Here is a 23,745-nt window from a genome sequence, read left to right as displayed (position 1 = left end):
ACGGACGGACGGACGGACGGACGGACGGACGGACGGACGGACGGACGGACGGACGGACGGACGGACAGGCAACTCAACAAAGAGGCGGCTTTTCCCTTTCGAACCTTCCAGCCAATGGCGTCGGCCGATGCTCATGAGCCTGCTAACGTGAAAATGCAGGGAGATACAGATAAAAGGGGATAGTCCCCTCTCTGCTTTGTCTCGCCACCTCCTGCGTTGTGGTGCTAGTCCCGCTAGCAGGTTCGTGAGAATCGGCCGACGCTATTGGCTGGAAGGGTCGAAAGGGAAAAGCCGCCTCTTTGACCGGCAAAAGCCGCTTTTTTCTTGACTTGTGTCCGACTATAGCGCAGTGCATCAGGTAAGACGCATTCGGAGAGTTGAAAATAGCACTGCTCAAGTTTTCGGCCGGGCCTCCTCGTTTATTACATCATAGTACACACTGTATTTCTAGGTTGCGTAGAAAACTGGCGACCATAGCGAGGGGCACATGCATTGCGGCACGATCCAGCCTAGCGTTCCCACGTGTTCACGATGAGCAACTCTCTTTAGATTGCATAATAATAATAATAATAATAATAATAATAATAATAATAATAATAATAATAATAATTGTTTTTTTTGGGGGGGGGGAAGGAAATGGCGCAGTATCTGTCTCATATATATCGTTGGACACCTGAACCGCGCCGTAAGGGAAGGGATAAGGGAGGGAGTGAAAGAAGAAAGGAAGAAAGGGGCGCCGTAGTGGAGGGCTCCGGAATAATTTCGACCACCTGGGGATCTTTAACGGGCACTGACATCGCACAGCACACGGGCGCCTTAGCGTTTTTCCTCCATAAAAACGCAGCCGCCGCGGTCGGGTTCGAACCCGGGAACTCTTGCATCTAAATGCGTTATTTTCGCGTGCGATGTACGTGAAAAAAACAAAAAGCGTGTGTGTGTATGTGTGTTTGATCAGAGGAGGGGGGGGGACTAATGGTGCGCTGGGAATACATAGAGAAGGAGCTTTTTCCTTCGTCCGTATGCGCCTCTCTCTCACAGTCAGCACTTAGCGTACCGCCCACACAACCGTGTTCGAGCGAGTTAGTCTCGGCGCATTTGGCGCACGTACGCGAACACAGCGAATTATTTGCCGCAGACTCCCAGCACCGCTGCTCTTTCCGTCTCTCGATCTCGCTAGTTCTCGTTACATCTCGCGCGGCGAGCAGCAGCGCACGCACGCACTCACTGCTGATGTATTTTCATTCCCCTTCCAACCTCGCGGTTGTTCTCGAGAACTTCTCGGACGACGACGCAAGCCGAGAGGAAGCCGGAGGAATAGGCGACTCCGCGATTCCCGCGAGAAGCCTCTCGCTCGCCTTTGGACAGCTTGCACAGCTGCTGCTGTTCCGTACTTGATTCGTTTTTTCCGCGCCGGGCCTCATGAGGGGGCGAGGAAGCGTTTTTCTCGGAAGCGGAGCGGTCCAAGACTGTGGCGAGCAGAGAGGAGCAGAACACACCAGCGAGCTGCATTCCTCCGAGTGATCCTCCTCCCCCTCCCCCCTCCACCTCTCTCACTTCAGCACGGCATAGGTGTGCGGTGTACAGCGAAGGGGGAGGTTAGCGCGCGCGTTATGCGGCGAGCACAACTTTGTTCGATGGGCGTGGCCCGTCGAAAAAGTTGTGTGTACTGCCGCAAACAGCTGTGTTTCCGACTGTCTTGATTTTTTTTTCTTCAAGTTTTGTGGGTTTGCTGGGAGAAGAGACGAGCAGCGTATTCGCTGTCTTTTTTTTTTTAATTCGTTCCGCGCTCCCTACCTCAGGCAGCGCTACTCAACTCATTCATTGTTGATGTAGTGGCACTGTATATAGTATCTGCTATGTTTGAATCATATTGCACTAAAAGAAATAAAGAAAGAAAACAGAGACAGACAGACAAAAAGGAAAATAACGCACAATACTACGTAGTATCTCAGTGAATCTAAATCGTCCGCCTGCCACTAGCTTGCCTTGGTTCGATTTGATTTGCATGTGTTTTCGGTGATAGGTATCGAACCACCGCTGTACGCACCTGCTAGTTGCGGTAATACAGCTTGCAGGCCATCGCTAAATTCTTGAGAAAAAGGCGATTCCTCTGCGACCCGAGCGCAAATAAAGTTTGTCCTCAAAAACGCGGTGGTCGTCGCCTACGAAAAAAAAAAGAAGCTTAAACAATAAATTGGAGCAGTAAAAGAACGCCACGAAAACGCGAAAGCAAGCAACACACACACAGAAAAGGATACACATGCTCAAGCATCTGTGCGGGCTGTCCTGCAACGCAGGACCAGCTTGGCTGTTCTGTACGGAGCAAACGTTCCGTACTGCGGCCGAAGCAGCCATCGAGCGGCCCATACGTATAGCTAGCGGCGCCTCCTCCGTCTTGCCATCGCGGCTAGGAGGGAGCCCGCCGGTTTCATCTCGTCTGCTACACAACCCTTCCCCCCTCCCCCATCTCCCTCTCTCCACCTCCTTTCGGCGTTCCACCGCCGCCGCCGACGACGTTTGCCCGTTCAGCGATTGCTGAATGAGCGCATCATTCGTTTCGCTTAGGCCACCCCCCCCCCCCCCCTTCTTCCCCCACCCGAAAACCGTCGCGTGGAGGGGGGAGGGCGCTCAAATCCTTGCCCCCCCCCCGCTTTTCTCCTTCCAAGCGAGGCGCAATGTATCCCGCGTCGGCGGGCGTCTCTACGGTTTCTCGATCCTTTTTGTTTCTGCCTCGCCGGAATCAAACGAGGCGACCCCTTATTTGTCCTGGAACTCGCGGCGCTCATCTTGTTGTCTTTTTCTTCGCCTCTTCTTCTATGCGTTTGTATTCACCGGCGTGTGCGCGCGCGCCTGTCTTTCTTTTTCTCTCTATCCGCCTCCATACGGGAGGTTTTAAGAAGGAAAATGAGAGGTGTGGTTTGGAAAAGGAGAAGGCGCGTTTCGCTCCGGCGTATGTTCCGAAACGGCGGCCGTTGTTTGGACATCACGGACGTAGTGCTTCCGCTCCGTCATGCGTCCGTGACAATGCCAGCGCGGCTGTGCGTGACATACGCGCTGTGGGAATGAAAGGCTCCGCGCCCGCCCCTCTGCCGTACTTCCATCGGACGAGCTTCGCATATGTGTTCCTTTCGTGCAGTCGTCTGTTTAGATTAAATTAATAGGCTTTGATTCACCAGAGCTGCGCTGTGGAGTTAACCAGCATCAGTGGAACGTTGAGGTGTTTGCGCGCTGAAGTCTTCATTCATATGTGCTTTTTATTTTTTATTGTTTCTTTGGCAGTGTGGAACCCGCGAGCTCGCACTCAGCAACCAAATGCCGGAGACGTAGCGGTCGCTCATTCATTCATTCATTCATTCATTCATTCATTCATTCATTCATTCATTCATTCAATGACAATACGCCAAGAGTGTTCGGAACTTCCGCTGTTTTCTGTTAATTTCTTCTTTTAATGTGCGTCGTGTGATATAGCTTCGTAGAATTTGTCTGTAGTGATTTGTCGCAGGGCAGACGAAGTCGAAGACCACGGAAACGTCGTTAGCCATCACAACAGGAACTCGCCGCAATGTCCTCGCTTTCTGCCTCCTGCAGCCGATTCTTAAATAAGAAAAAAAAAAAAACTGGAAAACTAGCGCATTTCTCGGCAGTTAAAATTTCTGCCATGTATCGTATTGTAACGCTGTAGAGAGCTCCGCCGCGGCAGGCACATTTGTAATTGTTTTACGCATTCACTCAAAAGTGCGCGATGGTGCTGGCGTGTGCGCGCATTTGGCATCGTTTGCAAGGCCCCTTGGCTGCGGCCGGTACGCTGACGTCCGTCCAAACAAGGCTCGCTACTGCTTGCATGATGAAATGAGTGGTGTACGATATCCGCCGTCTTATTTACTCCTCCTTCATCGATTGCGGAGAATATGACCATAACGGTAAAAGAAGAAGCGTCTTGGGGCCGTTTTCCTTTTTGGGGCCCAGCTGCCCCCATCTCGGCTTAATCACAGCGCGGCCAACTTCGCGTGCACACCCGCGCGCAGTGGCTTTGACTGTATCGTTCACAAGCAGGGGGACTCGTGCGCGCGACAGGCTGGCGCTGGAAGTGGCGGTGGTTGACGATCGGTGCCGACCCATTTGTTGCTCATTATACAAGCCCGATTCGCGCGGAGCGCGCGCCGCCTGCCGGCGTCGGCCTCTGCCACTGGCCATTAACGGCGCGCGCACTTTCCTTTTCTCCGCGTACAATCGATTGTTGCGTGTGCACTTTTTGGAGATGTCCGTGCCAGCGGACAGGCCCTGCTTTTTTCGCCGCACCTTCCCCCCACCCCCCACGCACACTTCTGTGTCCCTTTGTGCGCGCTTCTAGTTCTAGCAGGCCTAGTTCTGTGTTTGAGCAGGCTGCCAGGGAGGCTAGGAGCGTCCCCCCGCCAACTCCCGACAATATGGCTTCGCACGTTTTTTTTTAAAGTTTTGGTTTGTCACCGCCGTAAAAGTTATTCGAAGAGTCGAGAGGCCTGTCAAGTGCAGTGAGGTGGTGCGTGTGCCGAGCGGGCCGCGTGCCCTGTGCTGGCCTGGGTGGCCTGTCGGGAACAGCGTCTGCGCCAACGTTGCTCGCGCGCAGCGCTTGGGGCGGATCCCTCTTGTGTCCGCACCCCCGGACGCGGTGCCAGTGGCGAGAACCGCTTTTAAGTGAACGCACACAAATGCAGGGAAATAAAGCAGCCCCATCCTTATTCACGCATGCGACACGATACTGCGGCAGTAGCCGTTTGGGCGTAGCACTTATTTACGAGCGGCGGGAGGAGGGGGGAGGGGTATGCAGCTTTATCTACAAGCCCTTTCTGTTTTTTTTTTTGATGCCGGTAGGAAATAGTGATGATGATGATGATGGATTTTTATGGCGCAAGGGCATCTATGGCCAAAGAGCGCCATGGCGCAAGGTATTTTCAAATTCTCAAGGTGGGGTCGAAGACCCATTTCCCAGGAAATAGTGTCAATAGGAAATACAGTATTTCCTGTAGTGTCTCTTTCCTGTAGCGTTCCACCCGCAGCGGTGGCTCAGTGGTTAGGGCGCTCGGCTACTGATCCGGAGTGCCCGGGTTCGAACCCGACCGTGGCGGCTGCGTTTTTATGGAGGCAAAATGCTAAGGCGCCCGAGTGCTGTGCGATGTCAATACACGTTAAAGATCCCCAGGTGGTCGAAATTATTCCGGAGCCCTCCACTACGGCACCTCTTTCTTCCTTTCTTCTTTCACTGCCTCCTTTATCCTTTCCCTTACGGCGCGGTTCAGGTGTCCGCCGATATATGAGACAGATACTGCGCCATTTCCTTTCCCCCAAAACCATTTATTATTATTAATATTATTAATATTATTATTATTATTATTATTATTATTATTATTATTATTATTATGTAGCGTTTCTATCACAGTATCGAAAAAGTGATCTCTTTCCTCTCTCCCGTTTCTATCTCTCCCTCCGTTCCACTTCCCACGTGTGGGGTAGCATACTGAACGTCGCCTAGTTAACTTCCCTGCCTTTCCGCTGAGCTTTCTCTCTTGTCGCATTGACACTATTAGTGTTATAGAACTGCAACCGCATCTCCAAGCCATTTTCTACGACACTGCTTTCCATTTCGTTAAATTCGAGCAATGCTATTCAATCTCCAAGCGCCTTTCTATCAAATCTTCTATTGGGTTAAATCCTCAATTGGGACCCGAAATGCCGTCGCGCACATCCCGTCTAGCTTTCGTGCCGAATATTTTTAACCGGCCAAGATTGAGCCTGCGCAAGTAATGCGAATCGCTAGTTAAAGTCGCCGAGGCGTCGGGCAAGTTTTTCTTTTTTTGTCGAGGAGGTTGCGTCGAATTTAGGTTATCAAATCTGTCTGCGCCATTTCTTGCTTTCACTTGATTAAACCCGCTCCGCACTCTCTGTTTTCGATGTTATATCAATAAAAAGCGATTAACTTGACTCTCACGTCCGACGTGATTGGTGTACCTGATATCTGCGTCGAATACTCTCATGTTACCTCAAGAAATAGGTGGTTTAGACTCTAGAGGGCATATAGCTCTTTCGTGGTGGCGTGTCTGGGTCTTTTTTCTCCCCATTTTCTTTCTTTTTGGTGCATTTCAAGCCCGCTGGCGCCATACACAACGAAGGAGCGATTTGAGATAGCCTTTTTTTTTTCCCGTAAAATAATCTTTTTTTTTCTGCGCTTATTTCGTTCTTAGATAAAATTATCTGGTTGATAATAAACGATCGGGACGTGATTTATAACCCGGCCGAAGACTCCGCCTGGCTCGTATACGTAGCCCAAATGAGATATCTCATTTCCTGAAGTGCTCCGCGGGGAATTTCTCCTGCAGCACCACTTTCGCTCTACGAGGGGTCGCTATTAAATATTAAAAAAATGAAAAAAAATTGTAAACGGGAGAGGCGAGGCAGCGATCTGCAGGATCCTCTAACATCGTTTCCGCGCTAATATTTTGTACGTGCGCCGAGAGCGCGCATTTTCACAATTAGATGCACGAGTGTGTGTGTGTTCTGACGTTCTCCGTAATACTTTCCAGAACTGCGCGCTGCTGTGCCGCTGGTGTATAAATTCTTCACGAGATTCACGCACTTCTGTAATGCCGCGGGAAAAATCTGTTGTGGGTGGTAGTAAAAGCACCTGGGAAGTGGCAGTTTTAGAACTTTTCCGTAATTGGCTAAATTTCCACCTCGTGTTGTTTCCCGGCGAAACGGAGGAAAACTCACGCGAAGCGTATCCAGGTCGAAGGATTTTTAAATTTTTTGTTTGTATATGTACATCTGTATCTGTGTTGGAGACTTTCTCCACACTTAGTAGCGTTGTGTGTTAATTGTCGGCGTATTGTATGCCGTAAATGTATACTCCAGCGTTCACATGCTTTTTTATGGCTGTATGCCATCCAGGCAGGCGAGCTGACTATATGTGTGGTCTAGGTGCACCTTAGATTCCTAAGGTGCCTAAGATCTTAGATTCTTAGGTGCCTAAGATCTAGGAGTAGCTGGTATCCGGAATCTAGATGTGCCTGGAAATAATCGCTCTATATGACTCTTGTGATCTATGTGTAGCCGGGAATGAGCGCTCTACAGCTCACGTGATCAGATCTACCTGGGATCTAGGTGTGTCGGAGATCTAGGTGTGCCTGGGATCTATAGGCGTACGTGGAAACCTACACGCCTTACTGCCTGCCCGGTAAAGGTAACCGTACCTTCGAGATAAGATAAAAACAGATGGAAATTGGAATGCTAAAGGATCCGGGACGTTTTCCGCGTTTGGCGAAGGAAAGCGGCAGAAAACCGGATCAAATGCGGTAGCCCTGTCGGCTCCCCCCTCCCGCTTATTCTTTATGCTTGCTTGCGTATCACAGCAAGTCCAGACAAGTTTCACGCGTCTCGGCAGACTTGTCCTTGGGATACGGTCGGCGCTGTCGTTTTCTGCCTCCGCCGTCCCTGCTCAGACTCACACGGAAGCTCCCCCCCCCCCCATCACCGTTCTTTCTCGCGATATTGCGAAGTACCTATATAGCGAAGTGAAGTAAAAGCACGGCAGAAATGAACAGCGGGATTAAAAAAATAACGTAAATGGACTTCGCTCTGTGTCCTTCGGGGTTTTGAATCGTGCCAAAATCTCGGCGTCTGGATCTCACAAAAAAAAAATGTTAAAACAAAAGCACGAAGTGACGGCAGTCGAGGACCGGTGTATGAAACAGCGATATGGGTTCCACCAGCTTGCAAGGGATAGGGAGCGGTCGGTCCGAGGCCAGGGGAAGAAGCGAGCCCGACCGGCAGCGAGCGACGGGCGGTGGTTTCGGGCGGGGTCCCGCTCCACTGAATGCCACCTGGGAGCGAGATTTATTGCGTTCTTCTGAGGCGGCTACCCCCGGCGTGAGACGCACGCCACCCGCGACCACGCGCACCCCCTCTCCCCCTGTTCTTCCTCGAACTCCGCGGTCGCTGTTCGCGCAAGAACGGAAGGCGCCGTGTGCGTGCGTGTGATGTGCAGCCAGTTCCGTGTTGCGTATTTTTTCCTTGGCTTTGGCCGGCGTTCTTACCCCCCCCCCTCTCTCTCTCTCCTGCCTCTTTCTTCCTTTCTGTACGATTGGCCTAGCGCTGAGAACGTTTTATTATCTCATTTCGCCGGAAGACAGTGTGTCTGCCATGTTCGTGTGTATGTTTACCTGGCCATCGATGTCTCCCGCGCTGCGCGAATACAGACTCACCGCGGGCTCGTGAGATAAAGCGCGCCGCGTCCCGCGAGTCTTGCAGTACATAGGGTGCCTCGATGCGCGCACATCGAGGCACCCTAGCAGTACAGCGCTGGTATCGCCGCCTAGAAGCAGCCCGCGCAAGCTTCAGTGGCTCGCTCGCGGCCTCCGAGATTTATGTCGCGGGGGACGGCAATCTCGGGCGGTGTGCGAGGTGGATCTTCCAGAGAGAGAGAGGAAGGGGGGGGGGGGGGGCTTTTTCGGTTCGCTCCCATCGCACTTTCGTTTTTCGTTGGTGTGTTCTGTATTTTTGTTGCGCACGTTCTTGCAGTTGACGCGGGATATTAGGGGCTGCAGCTCTGTATGATATTGCCTCATGAGCCCGGGGCGCCACGCTGGTTCTGGTGCTCTGCCCGTGCGGCAGTTCCGTGGCACCAGATAGCGTGTGGGAAATGCAGCTACCTGCATGTACGCGCATTGTGCAAGTGATTAACACGCAGTACGAGTGGGTAGAATACCTGTTTTTTGTTGTTTCTGAGCAATTTTTCTTTCGAAGAATTGATTCTCGTTATGCCTTTTCAAGCTCGCTGTAAAACTTAAAAAAAATTTGGTCCTTGAATGCGTGTTCTCTTCCGGTCTGTTTGGGCGTTTACCAGTCGCGTAAAATTTTACGTGGGGCACAGTTTTTTATTCGATATAAGCTGCAGAGTGTGGGGTTGAATTGGGGAGATAAGTACTTTCTCCCCACTCAATCGCGGCTGACACGGTTCAAAGCCGCCCGGACCCCACCCCGTGATCGCGTACGCTACCGAGCGCTCGCCGACCACGGCGGGCCTTGCTCTGGGGGAACAAAGGAACGACACATTGGCTGACACAAACAGGCATTTATTGCTACAGAAACAATAACGCCAGCTAGCAACAAGGTACGCTAATGAATCAAGGACGTCCGACTCACCAGCAAGGTTCCGAGCGAATGTTCGCCCGCGCTAGGGCAAGGGATATAAACTGCGCAGGCCGGACGGGACGAGTACGGGAGCCTGTCTCCCCGTCGCTTCTTCGCCCCGTCGGCGAAGAGCGGAGCCCTCGAGCGACGCGTCCGATCGCGGCGATTATCCCAGCCCAAGAGACCCCATCTCCCGCGGGCAGGCTTCAGCAGTCTCCCGCGCAGCGACGCTGGCGCCCTCTCTTGCCAGTTAATGTAACTGGCAAGGGAACGCGCTCATCCTCGGGGTGACTGCTGCTGCACGGTGCCTCGCGGGAAAGCAAACTCAGGGGGCTGCAGGGCAGGTCCCCACAAGAGTTAAATGTATTTAGGTTCAGGGAAACCGAGTCCAGGGTAATCTAATCTAGGTTAACCGAGCCCGGGCTAATAGATTATAGCGTATTTGCAAATGTAACGCATTGTTGCTCAAAAGCGCTTACTCCTAGGCCAATATCGCAATACGCCCGTAAGATCCGTGTTTTATTTACAAAATTCTGACAACGCTTTTACACATCGAGCAAACGTAGACGGATCCCTTAATCCTTGGACTTCAATAGCGTTCAGGTTGAGAAATCTGTTGACCTTCTTTAATGCAAGCTGCTACAACCAATATCGCGTTCGCCGTCATAACGAGCTGTGCCAAACTGCACACGCTTTTTACCAGCTTCTAAACACATATTTGTCTATGTATCGATGAAGCGGGGGCTGTGTTGTTTCCCGGATCTCTCCGTCGCAGGCTCAGCATCTGTGCAGCAATGCAAAACTTCTTTCTGGTGGAACGGAGCTCGCGGATCGCGATTCTATGGGAGCGAAAAAGAAAGCGCGCGAAAAAAGAAAGCGCGCGTTATTCTCTGCAGTCGTGCTCATCGTCATCGCCACACATACTCACCACCAGTGTCGTTGTGTGTTTGCGCAGACCCTCCTCGGTACCGGACGGCGTACGCGTGCGAGGGCTCGCAGCTGCGCATCGCGTGCGACGAAGGCCACCTGGTGCAGCTCATCCGCGCAAACTACGGACGCTTCTCCATCTCCATCTGCAACGAGCACGGCACGCTGGACTGGAGCGTCGACTGCATGTCGCTCCGCTCTTTCCGGGTCATGCAGCAAAGGTATACGGAGTGCGGCTTTCTTTCCTTCTTTCTTTCTTTCCTTCTTTCTTTCTTTCTTTCTTTCTTTCTTTCTTTCTTTCTTTCTTTCTTTCTTTCTTTCTTTCTTTCTCTCTTTCTTTATTTCTTTCTATCTTTCTTTCTTTTCCTTTCTTTCTCTCTTTCTTTCTTTGCTTTCTTTCTCTTTCTTTCTTTTCCTTCCTTCCTTCTTGCTTTCTTTCTTTTCCTTTCTTTCTATCTCTTTCTATCTATCTTTCTTTCTACTTTTCTTTCTTTCCTTCTTTCTCTCTTTCTTTCTATCTCTTTTTTCTTTCCTTCTTTCTTTTCCTTCCTTCCTTCCTTTCTTTCTTTGTTTCTTTCTTCCTTTCTTTCTCTTTCTTTTCTTTCGTTCCTTCTTTCTTTTCCTTTCTTTCTATCTCTTTCTTTCTTTGCTTTCTTTCTCTTTCTTTCTATCTATCTTTCTTTCTTCCTTTCTTTCCTTCTTTCTTTCCTTCCTTTTCTCTTTATTTCTTTCTTTCTATCTTTCTTTCTTTTCCTTTCTTTCTTTCTATCTCTTTCTTTCTTCTCTTTCTTTCTTTTCCTTCCTTCTTTGTTTCTTCCCTTCTTTCTTTGTTTCTCTTCTTTCTTTGTTTCTCTTCTTTCTTTTCTTTCTTCCTTTCTTTCCTACCTTCTTTCTTTCTCTTTCTATCTTTCCTTCTTTCTTTCTTTCTTCCCTGCCTCCCTCCCTCATGCTTTCTTTCTTTCCTTCTTTCTTTTGTCCGTTTTTTCCTTGCTTCTTTCTTTCCTTTTTCCGTTTTCTCTTTCTTCCTTCCTTTCTTTCCTTCTTTATTTTACTCTTTCTTCTTATTTCATTATTTCCCTCTTTCCTTCCTTCTGCCTTCTTTTTCAACAGTTACTGCGCCATTTGTTTTCCTCAAAAATTAATTTTCAATTTTTTAAAATCTTTTTCTTATTTCCTTCCCTCCTTTCTTGCCGTTATCTGTCTCCTACTGACTTTTCTTTCTTTAATTTTTTTGTTGGCTGTTTCAGCTATTCGAGATTAGATATTGTTGAATTTTTCGTTTGTTTAAAATGATCTCGGTACTGGTCAGAAACAGCAACGTAGCGGCGTGAACCTTTTAAGAAATTTCAATAGTCAGTCCGTAAATTGTCTATTAAAAGGGTAAAGGAAAGATGAGAGCGTCCAGCCTTCATATCGCTGACTTCATTCATGTTGTAAAATTCTGCTTAGAAGTCAGTAGAAAATTTAATAGAACTGCTGCCGACTCAGTTTTACAGCTACCGAACTTATTTTGCCGCATTTATGCGCTATCGTCCCGATTTCGTTTCTTTATTGCTTGCTACCGTTAGGTTATCAAAAACCATTAGGTTTTCCCATGTTCGCCAATTACGGTTTCCATCAACTTCAAATCCTCTTTTTTTTTTCGTCAGTTCAGCACACCTCATCTACACTTTTCCCTGCATGACTACTAAATTGTTTGTGGCTCCTCTGTTCCAGCTGTGACCTGAAGAAGGGCTGCACGCTGCCTGCGTCAACTGACGTTTTCGGCGACCCGTGTCCCGGTACGCTAAAGTACCTGGAAGCCCACTACCAATGCATACCCGGTGAGAGAGTGCTTTCATATTGCAACTCGCTCGTAGTATAGGATCTCACGCTACTTGCTCATGGCTCTACTTCATAACTTTGCGGCCCTTAGGACGGGCAGCGACAGCCTGCAGGTGCAAGTACAGGCGCAGAGTACGGGCGCAGAGTACGGGCGCAGAGTACGGGCGCAGAATACGGGCGCAGAGTACAGGCGCTTATCTCTTGTTCAGTATGCACACAGCGAAACTTATCAACCTTAAGGCTCTCACCCCGACTCCCACTGTCGCTGAAGTGGTGCTTCACCTTTGAAACACTCAGTATGCGGGAAAGCCAGCTTGGCAGGAGCAGGGATAAAGCTATTGTATGGTTTTTCTCGCCTGTGATCAGCACACCCCACCCTTACCGTGGCGCCATGGTGATACGAATAAATGACTGAAGAAAACGATAAGCATTCTTATCCCCCTGAGGCTAACAGAGAGCAAATATAATTTGATCCAAAGAAGTGGCTTATTTCGCGGGCCGCGCGTTATGTAATGTGGCGCCATGGCATGACAAGAGCAAGGACATATATGTTTCTAAAAATATACTGATTATGTTAACTTTTGCTCTGGCATTGTTATGTAATCAGTGCTGCAAAATAATTGTATTCAGTTCTGGATCCTGCTTGCTACGGCACATGCATATGCATACCTCACGAGCACCCACTAGTTTCGGCCATTGGCATATCAGTTGTTTGCCTAAGGAATTGTTAGAACAGAGGTATATATTTGCGTATAAATGACCTGACGACCGTATTGGGAATTAGCAGAGGAGCTTGCTTTAGGTTCACTACTCGCCTCGATAAAGTTGCAGTAGAGTACGTGTGCCGTTGAATGAATATATCGGTAAATAAGTAAAGCTAACTTATTGTCTTTTTTTTTTCGTTGCCTTCTCCGACACAGCCGAACTGACGACGCCCAGCAGCGCGCGGCCGTCGGCGGCGCTGGCGCCTCCGCCGCCGCCCCTGGGACCTGCCGCCTTCGACTCGGCCCTGTCCCGTGGTGGGGGAGACCTACCGCCTCCGCTCTTACCCACTGATACTCCGTCGCTCGCCGAGGACCCTGCGTCTAGGAAGCCCCCTCCGTTCCACACCACCTACCAGAACCCGGCCGACCCAGCCGCAGGGGCGGACGTCGACATCCGGCAACACATCGGAGGCATTGTCACGACCACAGGTCAGTTCGCAGTCGGCAACGATTTATTTTCTCCTATCTTCTACTCCGTTCTTACACCAGCCACTGACCTAAAGTAATATGTTTGTACGGTGATTGCATGCATTGCTGAAGACATTGGTTTTTGTTTCAGGAATAGCCGGAATCACATGACCTTGTTTTTGTGATTTACGTTGCCATTGAAGCCCAGTCTGCTGCTGTTTTTGCTTGTACCACATTGACGTTCTCTCATCTTGCCCTAGTCCAAAAAAATTGCACGTAAGCACAGTTACTTCCAGATTGCTGACCATGTTTGATTGTTCAGTGTCGTTTTGGTTGAACACATTGTTTGCATCCTTCACTCTTTGATAGGTGACTAACAGAGTGAGAAGTTTAATTGCAGATTGAAGCAAATGTAAAGGGCTTGCGTAAAAAAAAAGTTAACTTGCTTTAGGGTTCGTCAAGAGCCTGGATACTACTCTGACACAAATTTTCTTCTCCGTGTCTGCATTTTATTTACATTTCTTGCAGTCCTTCAGTCTACTCTTATAGATAAAGTGTAACAAAAATTGCTTATCAGCCAGGGATGTATATTCAATAAAGTTTTGTTTATTTATTCCATTCTTACGTAGCTTGAAAGTGCCTGATCTAATAGTTCCTTAATTTGAGACTCACACACTTAGTCTAGCTGAATCCACAGTATGTTTTTTTTTGTTTAGATAAATCCAGTGCAGGTGAGCACGCATAACACAGCAAGCACTCAGTGTTCATGTCTGTGGAAGTTTTGCCTTTGAATCCTGCTTTTCTGGTAGTAGAGTTTGCTTCTTGCATATGAGTCTTGCATCATTATCATTCCCGTCACAGTCATCATTACCATCAACCCAGTACATCCACTGCACGACAAAGACCTTTCCCATTTGATCTGCAATTAACACAGTCCTGCAGCAGCTGAGGCCACCGAATTGCTGCAAAATTCCCAATTCCATCTCCTGACCTGACTCTTTGTCACACTCTGCTACGTCTGCCTTTACTTGGAATCCACTCCATTACACCGATTCCATCGGTTTTCTCTGCTCTGCATCACGTGACCTTTCCATGTCCATTTGAGCTTCTTGGTCTCAGCTAGGATATCAGTAACCCACATTTGATCCTTAACCAACTCTACTTCCATCCTCTCGCTTAATGCTACCCATATCATTTCCCTCTCCATAGATCCCTGCGCTGTTCTCGATTTAGTTCCAAACCTCTTTGTTGAAATCAAAGGCGTGAGCCTTTACGTTCCCTGTTTAATAACATGGTCTCCCCTGTGCGTTGCTGTGCAGTCACGCCTGCAGACACTGCTGCCATGGAGGCGATCACACTGGAGACATCTACTGCTCTGGATCTACTGTCTGACTACTGCCAGCCAGTGGTTGCAAGGGACATCTTCTGGAACTGGACTCGGGCTGGTGACGTGGCTGTCTACCCCTGCCCAGGAGGCGCCAGAGGTTAGCAGATGGTCACATCTTGTGTTCGTTGATTTAAGCATTCAGACGGGGTGTTCTATTTTATTCGGAACAGATTTTCTAAATTAGAATGCTGCGATAGTGCCACAGCACTTCTATTGAGGTTGGTTATCTAACTAGTTAAATCCTTGTTCAAGCATATTTGTGCATAATTTGATTAAATGCTCAGCAGGTTGTCACTAACCTTTAATGTAGTCTGCTCTAATTGGTTGTCATTGAATAAAATGAAACACTACTCTGTATATTAACCAAATAATCGATGTATAAAGATGGGCACTAGAACAGTGGTCATTTTATTTGTTTGTTGAATTTCATGCATGGATAACAAAAAAATGCTTTGCACAAATTAAAGCATTATTATTGAGTTATACACCGTACCAGTGGTGAACCTTAAATTATGTGCAGTAAGTCTACAAATGAATAATTATGACTCAGCATGGTTCAGTTCATTGAAATTGGTTGCAACAGTATAGCGTCTCATAATACTGTTTCACTTGCTCGTGACAACGGGGAAAAGTAAAAATTCACTGGATGACCAGCTATTTAGGCCGGCTTGCAGTAAGTATGTGATTTTCAGCGGTTCTAGCTGCAGCTACAAATGAGAGTTGCTGAATAGATTAAGCAGACCAGTGCATCCTAGCTCAGTATTTTCATGCGGTATGCTGAGTTTTTTTTGCGAGTTTGTTTCTGCACCCTATTGGAGGGAGAAGTGTTTTCTGCAGGTACTGAGGTTGTCTAAGATAAATGAAAAATCAATTGAGTGGTCACAAAGAAACACAAAACTAACAAGAACGTCTATAACATGCTGTGAAATGTGAGCGCAGAGACATTAAACTCTTCCCACTTTTGTCTTCTCTTCCTCCAGGTGATGCCCGGTGGCAGTGTGGAGTAAACCCTGTGAAGTGGTTATCTGACCGGCCTGACCTTAGTGGATGCAATTCTTTCTGGGTCAGCGACCTAGAACGAAGGGTGAGGATCTCGAGGTCATTAGTTGACTTTTTGCACGTTGACCAGTCTGACTTCCGGACATGTGTTTACAGAAGTTCTGTGAAAGCACTGATTGCTGGCCAAGTTGTCAAGGTATCACAGAAATGACATAGTTATGGAAAGAAAGTTGGGGATACAAAGATGGATGGGACCAGTGCAGATTCTCTTTAATTTTGTGCCCCTGTCATTCTTTTCATTGTGAAGTGCACAGTATAGGAGCTTCATATGTATAGGAACAAAGTGCATACTCCAAAAAAAGTGCATAATCTTTACCTTTATCTGCAAAAGCAGCCTTTAAGCAATGAAGGCTTAATATTGGCAAACTACAGTGTGATATGTGGTGAAAAGAAAATAATTGCTTGCTCTTGGGATGGCAAATAATAATATTTGTAAGACCCTGCTGACTGCTTTCATCTCCTGTCTCAGAATCTAAATTTGTGTTCTGTACTGAATATCATCGTACTCCATTGGCTTTGCAGACAGGTTGTCTGTAAAATATGTACAGATGTTTTACGCGTGAATACAAAAAAAAAGAACACACTCTGTGAATGTTTGCAGCATGCATCACAAGTTTCATGTAGCTTCTCTCTGCCGTGTGTTGTGAAATTCCACTGGATGCTGTTGTCTGATGCTAATCGATGTATACAATTATTAGGCGGCATATGTATGTTCCTCTTGCACATCCAGACTTTCTGCATGCATATTACGGCTGATGTATCTGCAGTACATGTAGTGATCATGTGACTATCACACAACTCTTTAAGTCACATGTGACGGATGGGCCATGTAACCTATTGGTGTACCATTGGTCCCATCAGCCATCTGTGAGGGATGTGACCGATTGATTAATGGTTCACATTAAACCCTGTGCACATGATCATGCCCACTTTAAACAACATGACCCTTTTAATTAATTACTGTACCTGTAGGTACTCAGTTGTCTGTCTGCCAGTGCTCACCTGCCAAGTGCTCTGTACTGAAGTTAGATCAAGTCTTGGTACTTTCCACTGTGCAGATCCAGGGTGGTGCCTCTGTGGTCAACTTGGGCAGCGAACTCTCGCAGAAGACACGTGTGAAGTCGCTGTATGGGGGAGACCTCCTGCACACTACCAGCATTGTGCAGCAGCTTTTGTCCAAGATGGAAGACAAGTTGGACCAGGCCTCGGACAGCTACCAGCGACAGCAAGTTGTTGAGGAGCTCATGAATGTGAGTGGCCTCTTTCAAGAGTTCTGCGGAGCTTCAGTGTTTTGTTTCTATGAGAGTTTTTATGTATAACTAATAATTGCTATCTTGAATCTACCCTTTCCCTCATTGCTGTGGTGACTAAGTCGTAATCAGCGACCACTATGCAAGTTGACAAGTTCTCACTTGTGGTAGAAACAGCTGAAGTGCTCCAGTTCTTGCAATTTGTGTTTGTTCTGTAACGAAACTGACGTCGCTTGATTAAGGACAAACTTCATGAGGAGTACTGATCACAAGGATATAATAGTAAGCAGCAGCACGCTGCTAATGTGGAACCTTGTTGGCTTGCAGTCGGTTGTAGACTTCAGCAGCAACCTGCTAGAGGATCACCAGCGGAGCGCATGGGGTGACTTGCCGCCCATGGAACAGAGAGCGGCAGCGTCTTCTCTTCTCGAGGGTCTGGAGCGCAATGCAATGCTCATGGTGAAGAGCCACAGCACCAACATGAACTACAGTCGCGTCCAGAGCAACATTAGTGAGTACCCATTGCTCCGAAATTCCTTTGATTCATTTTGATTAGACCCGGGGAAACAAATCTTTACACTAATGGTCAGCATCGCATAGTAGTATATTTGGGGACTTGAAATAAATAACGTCTTTTTTATTAGCCATTATTTTGTACATCCATTCTACGTCAAATGTATTATAGAGTAGGGCATTATTGAAATAAATGACTAGAACATATTTTTGGGTTTCATAGCAAAGTGCGATGTTTCTGCTCTGGCATCTTTTAAGATGCAGCTGTCCAGTACCAGCAGCTGCATTCTAACACTTTTTTTTTAATAATGAATTTTGCTTAGAATATACCTAGTGATCTTGAAAAATAAATTGCCATGTAAATGTGATGGGACAACAGCAGATGGAAACTCTACTTCAAAGCTGCCTACTGACAATTCAAGTTAAGCCATTACTTATAAGAGTAAGCAGTGTCGTTAATTGTTGAACTTGTTGAATGTGGTTATGGAGCTTCTATTGGTTTTTGAAGAAAAAGATAACGGCATCGGAATTTATTATGACTCCATAAAGGGAAGTTCCACAATCAAAGTAAGCACATTATTTCACATCACTTCTGCAGGCAGCCGGTATAAAAAGGCATAAGACTACAGAAAAAGACAAAAAAAAACCATGCAGTACTAACAACTGAACAATTGGCTTAGTTGTTGATACTGCGTCAGTGTCTCTTTTATCATCCTATGTAGTTAGTTTTCTTTTTTTAAACTTCGTAGATGATTGCCCTAAAGAAATACCTTCCTGAGCTGCATTTCAAGCAAGTAGTTTTGATGACGAGACCTCGCAGTGACAAATGGGTATAGGAAGTGAGGGACACCTGTTTTTCAGAGCCTAAATAATGCCCAACATGGGCAAATTAAAGAGTAATGAAGGTTATTCTTGCTGAGCTCTTTGTACGCATCTTGAATGTAGGATGCACTAGGTAGTGCGGCTTCAAAAAATTGCATGCTTGACATTCGTTTCGAAATTGCTGTTTCTATATCATGAATACTCATAGCTGCTTCTTTTTTATTTTTGTTTTCAGTGGTCGCAGTTAGAGTTCTGAGCATCCAGAGCATCACAGACATGTCATTTCCTGACCCTTCTGTGACTCGTGGAACATCTTGGTCAGATTCAGGGGACTCTATCTACCTTCCTTACAAGACACTTCTGGAAAGTGCCAGAAACGGTAGGCTGGAAATGGCATTACATTTTTTTCTTCTTCATATTTGCGTGAGGTGATGATGATATGTTGAATTTTAATGGCACAAAAGCACCTTTGCCAAAGAGGGCCATGGCACAAGGTGGGGCCAGAAACCCATTTTTCAAGCTTTTTTCGAACAAAAAGGATTATTAGTACCAAGACATCCAGAGTTGACTTGATGATTTGAATTCGCAGGGCAACAAAAGTTTGTTTGAACTTGTGGAGTTTGAACTAAGGAGAGCCATTTTAATTGCCTGATTTTCATTTCAGGCGATCAAAGCATAAGTTCCAATTATCTAGATGTTCAAACTCTGTGAGTTTCAATAACGAGGCTACTGTAATGCTATAATGAACAGAGGTTACTGGAGTAAAAAATTGATCAGGAAAAGAAGTGCAAACATGTAAGCAGGGCCAGATGAAGGTGAATATGAAACTTTGAACTCTCTGACAGTGGGAGTGTGACGACATGCTCTTGTGTGCACACTGTATCTTGCAGGAGTGGTGAAGGTGGCCTTCTTCTCGTACCGCAAAATGGAAACCATCTTGGCGGCCTCCAACCCCAACGTTGCTGAACCTACCCCGAACAGCACGGTGCGCCTGGTCAACTCGCGGGTGGTGGCAGCCGCCCTCGGAAGGCGCAGGGTTCTGGGCCTTTCCCAGCCAGTGCTAGTCACGCTTAAGCACAATCAGGTACCATTCTCAGCTCAGTTTAGTCAAATTTACATCTGAATTTCTCACACGTGCACGGCGATCACTGGCTGATATAAGTACAAATTAATATTTTCTATCGAGTGTAGTTCTGGCATTCAGGTTCTGATTTTCAGTTGCCAACGTGTTCCCTTATGCTAAACTAAAATCGCTACACTTCCAAAAGCATGAACTTCAGTTTTTGTTTTGTGGCTTGTTGTGATATTTTTTGTCTCTTCTTTCTACTTCTTTAGGAGGAAAATGTCAGTGACCCGCAATGTGTTTTCTGGGACTTCAGCAAGAGGTAAGCTAAAGATTCTTCGAACTCTGGCTGTGCCTGCTTTGCAGCCATTTTTCTTTTCATTTAGACCTGGGCGTGTTTCGCGGGCATGATCAGAGTTGCGTCACAAATGTAGATTGTTCTATGGCAACTGCAGGAAAAATGTAGATGAAGCATCATTTAGAAATAATGATACTAGTTTCAGGTTGAGCCTATACTGTTTCATATGGCAGCGCGATATGGAAGAGATACAGTTTAGCACATAACTCTCTTGTGCAGGAAAGCATCTTAGATGCCATATTGCTGGCCCACAAGTTTTTCTGTTTATTAATCCTGTGCATTTAACTCGAGGGTTGCACGGAAGGCATTGTTGGATTGCAGATTCATCGTTGTAACTAACTTCGCTTTTATTTCTTTTAGGGATTGGTCTGAGCGGGGCTGCTGGGTTGAAGCCAGTAATCAGACTCACACAGTCTGCGCATGTGACCACCTCACAAACTTCGCTGTCCTCATGGATGTCAGAGCTGTTCAGGCAAGTTGTTCACACTGCAAATTAGTATTTTATATCTTAGTTATTCTAATGATGATGCCTTATACTGATGATATTCTTTGTAAAAATTCATTTGGCAGTCTAGGTTCTTTAAGGGGCCTGAACATCTTTTTATGTTACTGTGCTGTAGTGCAGTCACAGGAAGCACATGTAAAATGAGCTTTCGCACCATTCTCAAAATATGGCTCCCTATGATTCATTACCAAGCACATGGTTGACATATTGTCTCTGTACCTCGTAACTTCTGCGCAAGCTTTAAAACACTGCCATGTTCGAAGCATTCTGAAAGCGGTGTGCCTCGCACCTAATTTGCCTCAGTGCATTTGTCAGTGCTTGGAGTATCTTGCAAAACATTTTGTTTTTCAAGGGGCGTATTTAAGATCTGGAGTGCTAACAAAGAAAGCAATTAATGTGTAGTTAATTTTAGATATTCTCCGAATTAATTGCTTGCTTTGCCTACATCTCTTTCCTGGCCAGGTATGTCAGCTGCAAGTACTAGTTGCAATATCAAGCCGATTTAACTAGTCTTTTTAAGCCTTTAACTCTCGGCTATTGCTCTAACCTGTGGTCTTGTGTTGGTTCATTCTCATTTTCTGCTTGCCTTATTTCTTGTGCAGCTCTCGTACACAAATGAAGTGGCTCTGCAAGTGATAACTTACATTGGCTGCTTTGTATCGATTGTCTGCCTCATCCTCACCTTCACCACCTTCCAGGTCTTCAGGTCAGCAGACTTTCCTTTGTGTGTGCGCTTACCTTTAGTTCATGCTTGTTAAGGACAGACCAAACTTCCCCCGGCACTCAAAACCTGTTGCAAGGCAGTAGTGCAGGCAATTGTTATGAGGTCATTTGGTGGCAGTTTTTTTCGATCCAGACGGAGATTAGTTGCACCAATCCTTTGTACTCACATCAGATATTCTGTTTTGTGACCTTCTTTCTTTAGTAAGTGAATTTTTATATCTTTAACATAAAAACTACTAAGTGAGCAGCCAAGAAGAACTAGGGCAAGTTAGTTCAGTATTGATTTAGTAAAAGTACCAACTTTGAGTGAATAAGGGAAAGTTTGATCATCTGCACTCTGCCATTATGTTTAAACCTGAGCAGCACAGGTAATCGGCTCAATATTGGAAACATGTTGGTAGTAGGCCGGTCCTAGAAAGGGCCAGAGTGAAACCATCTATATGCAATATTTGGCCGATTACCTGTGCTGCTTGGGAAACTGCTGTGTTCAGCGAGCACAGGAATGAAGGAATATAGCTTTTGTGCCCATTGGCTCAGTTTTCAGTTGGCCCAAGCCTTCCTTAGCCATTCTTGTTGTGATACGCTGGCAACTTTTGTCGGCTATGCAGTGTAATGTTTGCCTCATCTTCATGGGACTCATGCATCGGGTTTCTTGGCTTTACCAAGAAGCCTTACAGCACCCATTGGCACTCATGGCCAGTGGATGCTGCGCTATAGCATGTAATTTTTCAGAGCTCCGGAAAGCCACTTAAGGGGGAAAAAAAAAAGATCACGTGACCTTTATTCTTGCTGAATATTCCTCATGCTAAGCACACGATTCCTGCACGTCTACACTGCAGAAGCCTGGAGAGTGAGCGCACGGTGATCCACAAGAACCTCTGCCTGTGCCTGCTCATAGCGGAAGTGGTCTTCGTGGCTGGCATTGCCCAGACGGCACAGCGCGCCCTTTGTGGCGTGGTGGCTGGCCTGCTGCACTACTTCTTCCTGGCTGCCTTCTTGTGGATGTTCCTCGAGGGATTCCAGCTCTACGTCATGCTCATCGAAGTCTTCGACTCTGAGAAGTCGCGTCTCGGCTGGTACTACGCACTCGCGTACGGGGTACCTGCCGTGATCGTCACCGTGGCTGCAGGCATCGACCCAACCAGCTATGGCACATCGCGGCATTGCTGGCTTCGTGCCGACAACTACTTCATCCTGAGCTTTGTTGGACCTGTGGTCGCCATACTGCTGGTGCGTGCCACTGGCCATAGCTCGGTTTTAGATAGCGTCAAAGGCCTCTTTATACAAAAAAATCTGACTTCGGATTTGTTGGTGTTGTGAGTGATAAGTAGGGCGGTGTAGGGTTTATCTTGCTACCATCCCCAGAGTAGCAGCCTAGGTAGGCAAGCTAGGTCGCATGACCCTGTGGGGTGTTCACAGCCTACCCACGTGACTCAGAGCAAAGTAACCACCCTGTGAGGTGGCAGTTAAATTAATGGTTAACCGCGACAGGTTGCTCGGGAAGAGAAACTTGGGTTGCACAAGACACACCGGTAGCAGCACCTGCCATTGCAAGGCACTGGTGCATCCCCTAACCACTGCGCTATTGCACAACGAGTGGTATGAGGACACTCAGGGACGTTGACCATGACCAATGTGATCATGACCAAAGTTGATCAGACCAATTCAGCATATATAGGCATTAACTCATTAGCGCTATTGCATCATATCCTTAAGCATGAGCTTAAGAGCCCTCCAATTTTTAAAATTTTTAGTATCAAGCTTTCCCAGTTATCATTATTATATCAAAGGTGTGTGCAGGCTCTCCACAACGAAGAGGGGGGGGGGGGGGGGGGGGGGAATGTACAGTTCATGATACACCAGAATCTCGATGATACAAATGTCACGTGGTCAAGAAAAATATTCATATCATCCGAAATTCGTACTTGCATGCAGAAGCACAGGAAATGGATTCACGGAGATCTGCTTATGGCCGATGGAACTTATTGTTGGCCGCGCGCCGCCGCTCATTGCTCGTGGCACATACCGTGCGGCTGGCGATCACGACGTCGGTGATGTACGGACAGTTCTTAGTGCCTGAGAGTATTGTCACGACAGGCGCGTTCGTATTGTCCTAGTGACCTGAAATTCTGCACTCTGTACACAGTGCACTCCAGCAAGGGAATTTTATGAATTCATATCGACCGTGATCGTATCTTCGAGATTCTACTGCAGAACCTTCCAGCTTATGTTTTTTGGATGGCAGTAGAAAATGTGAGGAAAGAATTTCACCCCTTCCCCTGCCCCATGCCTTGGCCTTCTGTGTGTGCTCTTATAATTGCTACATTGTCTTTTTTTTCAGTTATTATTTTGTACCCATTCAGGTCAGATGTGTTCTACAGTAGCGTATTATTAATATAGCACTTAGCTGGCTTACTGGTTTTCATCATAAAGCACAGAGCACGACTTGCTGAGGGTGCATAATTGGGCTTTTACTCACATTCCAGAAAGCATGATTGATGCTTCTCCCAATGAAGCTGCTTCTGGCGCTGTAGGTTTTTCTTTGTGTACACCAGTACTGATGCACTATCTTTTTGCGGACCCTTTTTTGTGCAGGCTAACCTAGTGTTCCTCAGCATTGCTGTCTATATGATGTGCCGCCACTCCAGCCTTGCCAGCTCAGTGAAGAATAAGGAGCAATCTAAGATGGCCAACATCAGGTGGGTGACTACACATCTACGTTTTGCTACAAAGGTTGACTCCTCTGGTTTCAGCATCGTTTCTGCTGGCTGCAACTTTGCTTTTTTAGGGAGCCCCCACCATCTGCAACAGCCTCAGCTCTCCATGAACTTGATGGGCACCATATGCATGAGCAGTATTTTGCCTCTGACAGCACACTGTTTCTGTTTGCATGAGTATGTTCTAGGATGACGATGATGAAATGAATGATGAAATGATGAAAAGTGCAATGTAGCAGCACAGTGGTTTTAGCTGGCGGCAC

At 47.0% G+C, this 23,745-nt stretch overlaps 1 protein-coding gene across 1 annotated transcript in view; it reads left to right on the top strand.

The window, feature by feature from the left end:
- Positions 1–23,745, top strand: part of LOC144111261 (latrophilin Cirl-like) — a gene marked incomplete in the record, with an annotated part of 48,564 nt that overhangs the window by 18,737 nt on the left and 6,082 nt on the right. The window contains 14 exon segments of the mRNA XM_077644492.1: positions 10,118–10,310; positions 11,806–11,912; positions 12,834–13,106; positions 14,405–14,569; positions 15,453–15,556; positions 16,590–16,781; positions 17,109–17,292; positions 18,352–18,495; positions 19,007–19,200; positions 19,452–19,501; positions 19,898–20,009; positions 20,645–20,748; positions 21,605–21,995; positions 23,361–23,464. Of these exon segments, the coding sequence (XP_077500618.1) occupies positions 10,118–10,310; positions 11,806–11,912; positions 12,834–13,106; positions 14,405–14,569; positions 15,453–15,556; positions 16,590–16,781; positions 17,109–17,292; positions 18,352–18,495; positions 19,007–19,200; positions 19,452–19,501; positions 19,898–20,009; positions 20,645–20,748; positions 21,605–21,995; positions 23,361–23,464 (2,317 nt within the window).

The sequence above is a fragment of the Amblyomma americanum genome, chromosome 11, assembly GCF_052857255.1.
Source record: "Amblyomma americanum isolate KBUSLIRL-KWMA chromosome 11, ASM5285725v1, whole genome shotgun sequence".
NCBI lineage: Eukaryota > Metazoa > Arthropoda > Arachnida > Ixodida > Ixodidae > Amblyomma > Amblyomma americanum.
This window is presented reverse-complemented; position numbering and strand designations above follow the sequence as displayed.